The sequence below is a fragment of the Condylura cristata genome, unplaced genomic scaffold (assembly GCF_000260355.1).
Source record: "Condylura cristata isolate star-nosed mole 26May11 unplaced genomic scaffold, ConCri1.0 scaffold00011, whole genome shotgun sequence".
Lineage (NCBI taxonomy): Eukaryota > Metazoa > Chordata > Mammalia > Eulipotyphla > Talpidae > Condylura > Condylura cristata.
The window spans coordinates 39,090,265-39,096,052 of NW_004567112.1; the positions used below are offsets into that span (position 1 = coordinate 39,090,265).

The 5,788-nt window shown below is 52.8% G+C and overlaps 1 protein-coding gene across 3 annotated transcripts in view; it reads right to left on the reverse strand.

Annotated features, from left to right (window-relative positions):
- The window catches only part of COL13A1 (collagen, type XIII, alpha 1), a 142,341-nt gene that overhangs the window by 20,678 nt on the left and 115,875 nt on the right, over nt 1-5,788 (reverse strand). For all 3 annotated transcript variants that reach the window (XM_012723486.1, XM_012723485.1, XM_012723483.1), the window contains 5 exons: nt 4,754-4,798; nt 4,194-4,346; nt 3,611-3,709; nt 2,206-2,250; nt 549-590 (listed from right to left, as the gene is read on the reverse strand). In XM_012723486.1, coding sequence (XP_012578940.1) covers nt 549-590; nt 2,206-2,250; nt 3,611-3,709; nt 4,194-4,346; nt 4,754-4,798 — 384 coding nt within the window. The remainder of the gene's footprint in view (nt 1-548; nt 591-2,205; nt 2,251-3,610; nt 3,710-4,193; nt 4,347-4,753; nt 4,799-5,788) is intronic.

Below are 5,788 nucleotides of genomic sequence, written 5' to 3' on the forward strand. Positions count from 1 at the left end.
TTTTTCTTTCTCTTTCTGGCTTATCTCACTAAGCATGATCTTTTCCAGCTCCATCCAAGTTGCTGCAAAAGACATGTGTTTCTCTTTTTTGGTTGCTGAATAATATTCCACTGTATATATGTACCACATCTTTTTAATCCAGTCATCTACTTTTGGGCATTTGGGCTGCTTTCATGTTTTTCCAATTGTGAATAAAGCAGCTACTGCTGCTATTTCTACCAGAGATGGATGGCACAGTGCCATGGCACACCATGAACTTTGCAGAGGCGAGGGCCAGTGCTGCTGGTTTAGCAGGCTTGGGGGGTGGGGGGCTTGAGGTACAATGGAATGGAGTCTCTTGAAAGGCCCTAGTCTTGTTACCCTCTGTGATCATGCACAGGCTAGTTTTATGTGGGTCACAAAACAGTGGCTGTTTTATATTTGAAGAACAGGTACTGGGAGAGGTTATAAAGGGCAAGAAAAGGTTAAACCTTGTGACTGCCATAGAGAAGGGACATTGGAGGCCCAGTCACAGTGGACTGTGATGACAGTAAACCCTGCCAACTTACCGGAGGTCCAGGAGGTCCTTCTGGCCCTGGTGGCCCAGGAACCTAGAAATCAAAAGGAGGTTAATCATCTTGAGTTGCTCTAAGTAACTCTGTAAACCCTGCTGTCTGACATGACTTCGGGTCCAGCGAGGGGCTGCAAGGCCAGAGGGAGAATTTCCCACTACAGTCTATCCAAAGAAAGCTTAGGACGGGCCAGAAAAGAATAGCAACTCATTCACCTGCACAGTGTTGAAAAAAAAAAAAAAAAAGACAAGGCATTGCCAGAAAATATTCTCAAAATGTTTATTCTTTCAGATTTTCTTGAAAAGTAAGAAAATCTGGCAATAATGCCTGGTGCTAAATAAGAACTTTCATTGCCAGGTGTGGGGGCATGAGGTCATTTTACCCCAGACTCCACCGCTCTCCTTATTGTCTTTAATTAGGACCTCTGTGTTCATGTGTTGCTTGCCTGCTCCCTATAAGCATCTGAATTTGAAGTGGAGACTGGTTGTTTGGTTGTCTGTAATGCGGGCTTGCGGAGAGGTTTCTGAAGATTATTCCTCCCCTAGGTTTGTAAAAGACTGCTTGCTGTACACTCACATGAAGGCAGGGTGAAGTAGGAAAGATTCAGACTGGTTAGTGAAGATGGGTGAGCCCAGAGCTGTCTTCCTCATGAATGGTGTTTACTGCGGATTCTGTCTCTGATGAGGGTAGAATCCATGTCCACGGCCAGCTGCCTGTTCCTTTCTGAGCTGATTATCCCTCTTAGACTCTGGGGCTTCCCTTGGACACCTCGCCTCCCAGGGGTAGAGTCCACCAGAGTGTGGCCAGGGCAGGGCCCCTCCACCATGCCAGCAGACAGAGCCCTGCACTGGGCAGACAGGGAAGCCCTAATTCCCCTGGCCTGGTCCTGTGGACCCCTCAGCTCCATAATACTATAGTCTCCTGGCAGGGGAACATACCCTTCAGAAACTGCTTTCTTTAAAAAAAAAAAATCCATGCATCTTGATTATGGTAGCGGCTATTCAAATCTATGAATGTATTAAAGCTAACAGAACTATACACCCATCCCATCCCCACAAAGTCAATTTTACTGTGGTGGGCACTAGAATGGCAGCAGCTGGGGGGAGGCTAAGAGGGGGTGCCACTCAGAAGAAGGGTCGTAAAATAAAATATGGGGCTCTCCCTGATGGCGCAGTGGGTTGAAGCACTGCATTATGAAGCTCTCTGAAGCCACTGCAGCATGAGTTTGATCCCCAGCCAGGGAAGTGACCCACACCGTGCAGCAGACCTCTCCTGACCCGCCCGCTGCTCCCCTCAGCAGTGTGCTTTGTCGATCTGCCTGTTCTGCGCCCCTCTCTGTTTCTGGTGAGTCCTCTCACTGTCCCTGCACCTCTGGCCTGTACCCCAGTTCTGAAAGCATAAATAAATAAATCTTTTAAAAATTATAAAAATAAGAAAATAAAATATGGAGGGTGTTCTGTCAATGGGGTTGAGGGACCTGACTAATGGGGGAGGTGACGGAGCGGCCCTGAGGCTCTGGGTCACCCCACATGGCATCCAGTGAATGCTCAGTTTCTTGCCCCTCCCAAGTCAGGCAGTGGTGAGGTTTATGCTGGAGTCTGGACATGTTTTCTGTCTGCCAAATAGCCCCTGTGATACAGCAGGCGCCACCTACCTCCACTCCTGGGTCGCCCTTCTCCCCCGGTTCGCCTCTCTCCCCCTGTGGGCAGAAAATACCCAAGTGTGGATAACAGTACTCAGGGGAGCTGGGACAAGCCAGGCCAAGACTAGACTGGACCTCAGACACCTGGGGCGCTTGGAGGTAGTCAGCCAGGGGGCGAAGGCTGCCCAGCCACGTGGGAGGAGGTGAGCCTGTGGGCACACACTCTGGAAGGGACCTCTGGCTTGTTTCTAATCTACGGCAAAGATCAGAAGGGGAGAGGAGATCCTCCACGATTATTAGAGACTTAATTGTTGCAGACAGATGGTGTATAAATTACATAGACACACACAGTCACACACACACACACACACACACGGCCCTGGCTTGCTAATTCACATTGAGAGACTCTTGTTGGCCTTGGCTTTGAAAAAGCAATATGCTGTACAGTCATGTTTCATTTAACAAGGGGGTTCCCAGGTTCTGAGAAATACAAGAAACGTGCCCCTACATTTCCACATTAGACGAACGTCACAGAGTGTCATTATGCAAGTCTTGCTGGGTAGCCTACCCCACACCCAGGCCAGCAGGTACCGACTAAAAGACCATCGTCTACATGCTGACTGTCCTCAAGTGAGATGTAGTGAGGTGATGCGTGACAGCAGTGTGAGCGGCCTTCTGTGCGGGGGCTGCATGTCGGCTGGTAGGCAGCGTCCGGTTGCCGAGCTGCTTATAGTAAGGAACTGAAAGATGCCAACAGCAGAGATCCCAGCTGTAGGGGAGAGTGTGGCTCCGACCCTCAGCGGCCTTTCAAAGCCACAGGCAGGAGACCCAACTGATACATGGCAGGATTCTACCCATAGGAACCATGGGACCAGGTGTGTGTTGTGTTAAGTCACTAGATCTGTGGTGATTTGTTATGCAGTGACAGAAAGTGAATAGCTCCAGAGAAAGAGCAAGGCCCGCTGGGGGAGGGTAATGAGGGGGTCCCCTGCCCCTCCCCAGAAGCTGTCCCATAGCAAAGGGACTATTTCTAGAGGTCACAAGCTGCTTTCTTGGCCTGGCTGAGAGGTTCCTGGCCAGGGTCGGAGTGAGATCTGAAGAGCTCTTTCTACTCCTAAGGAGAGAAGTCTAAGTCCAAGGTCTTAATGCATTTGAGCAAGGCTGGCTCCTGAAGACAGAGGCCATTTGGCTGTGTCTTGAGGGAGCTGGAACCCCTGTTCATAACAAATGCCCCTCAGGGAGACACTCCTTATCATCCTTTTGATGATGGGAGTCCTTTCATCCCAGGCTGGGGGTTAATGTGGCCCCATGACAGTGCCACCCACTAGGATGGTGACAGCAGTGAGGGGCACCCTGCTCATGTGTCCTCACCCATAATTGCCTGTGACGACCTCAACACCCAGCCCTTCAGCCTTACTGTAAATCCTGGGAGCCCAATTGGGCCAGGCAGTCCTGTTGCTCCAGGTCTCCCTTGGTCACCTGGTTCTCCTTTCTCCCCAGTTGGGCCATCTAGACCCTACAAGATTGACAAAGATTTCTGTCAGTCAAGTTCAAGATTGTCACGCCAAATGACTGCAGTGGCATGCATGGCCTTCTTCCTCCATGGGGGGTGTCTGAGGGTGGTACCCACTTCATAGGCAGAAAGCCATGCACCTAGCTGGACTGGGCCTAAGTCTTCTGCGTGCTTCCCCAAGAGACACATTTAAGCCCAGCCCATTATCTCCCTAGCCCAGGGAGGCATTGCCATCTCCATTTTAGAGATGAAGAAAAGGAGGCTTTGTCAGGCCTGGTGGCTTTCCCAAGGACACAGACAGGAGATGATAGCATAGGACCAGCACCTTGAGGTGGGAAGGTGGCCTTCAGAAAGCAAGTGACTCAATGGGGCGCCAGGTGAGTGCCCCACCCCCCAACTCCTGGATCCAGCCCTGGCCATAAGTCTCAGCTGCGGAGGTAGTGAGGTGGTTGGGGTCATGCTGGCAGCCACCCATCCAGGCACTCACCGGTGAGCCTGCCTGCCCTGGCTCGCCTTTCTCCCCCTTCTCTCCTGGGCTGCCTGTAAGTCCATCTTCTCCCTTCATCCCTGCAGGTCCAGACTTTCCTGGGGGGCCTTGGGGACCAGGAGGGCCCATGTCTCCTGGTTTGCCTCGAGGTCCCTTTAGAAAATTTCAAAATGCTGATTAGATACACTGATGGAGAAGAGAGAGAGAGATGAAAGAATGGGAGGAATAGGATTTGGGTCTGAGGTGCTCAACTAGACCAGACAAAGCGCCAGTGCAACTCCCTGTGGGAACCAGCACGGCTGAGACTCCAGCTCAGCTCGGCCCAGCCCGCCCAGCTGGTCCAGCGAGGGCCTGCAAGGCTCCTTCTGGACCCAGTATTGTGGGCCTTCCCTGGGCTTCTGCAGGGTGGCCAGGCCCCCTCCCCACCCTCCTTCCTGCTCTCTTCCCCACAGGCTCATCCCTGGACCTCTTCCAGAGCCTTCTGCACCTTTTCCCACCCCCACCACCCCCTCAGGACAAGGACCAGCTTCAGAGATTTGCTTGGGAGTATTTGCTCTCACCTTTTCTCCATCGTGTCCTGGAGGGCCTGGCAGTCCAATTTCCCCCTGTGGCCAGAACAACTAAATGTCACCCTCGGAGCCCTCAGAGCAGAGAATGGTGACTCACTTACCCAGTCCTTCCTGTGTACCTTGCTCGGCACACCGTGTGACTTGCGCTGTCTCTGTTTTACCATAAGGGCCCAAGCCTGGAGTGGGGTGCCCACGGCTGGCAGTTAGTGACAAGTACAGCCAGACCCCAGCAGGCTTTCTGGCTCCACAGCCCATGTTTTAGCCACAGCCGCCCACTGCTGCCTCCCAGACCTCAGAACACTTACTCAGGGGAGGGCGGCTGTCTTCCTGTCCCCCCAATCCCAGTTCTCCGGCCCTGGCTGCCCCACAGGGAGCCTCCTTCCTCTTCACACCAACCCAAGCTCCCTCTTTAGGTCAAGGAAGGACATAGAGAGGTGGGGCCTCTGTCTTTGAGGCCAGGCACATGAGGGTAGAGTTAAAGAACAACAGAGAGGAAAGGCAGTGAATTCTTCTTCATAGATCAGGAGAGGCTTCAAAGAGGAGATTGTATTTGATTTGGGTTGCAATATGAGAAGGACTTTGAAAGGTAGGGAAGAGCGAAAGGGACCTCAGGGCAGGGGGCTTCATCAGCTGAGGACAGAAGGGCAGTGTGCAGGGCCCTCTGAGAGGAAGGCCAGAGGTGGGGCAGCATATAAGAGGGAGCAAAGGGGAGCAAGGGGAGGCAGGCAGGGTTTGTTTTAGTGTCATGTCCCCTGATGGTGGGTTGGGGTCCCTGCTGTGGGTCTGGCTAGATGGGATCCCTGCTAGATGGGGTCCCTGCTGTGGGTCTGGCTAGATGGGGTCCCTGCTGTGGGTCTGGCTAGATGGGGTCCCTGCTGTGGGTCTGGCTAGATGGGGGTCCCTGCTATGGGTCTGGCAAATGGGGTCCCTGCTATGGGTCTGGCTAGATGGGGTCCCTGCTAGATGGAGTCTCTGCTGTGGGTCTGGCTAGATGGGGGTCCCTGCTGTGGGTCTGGCTAGATGGGG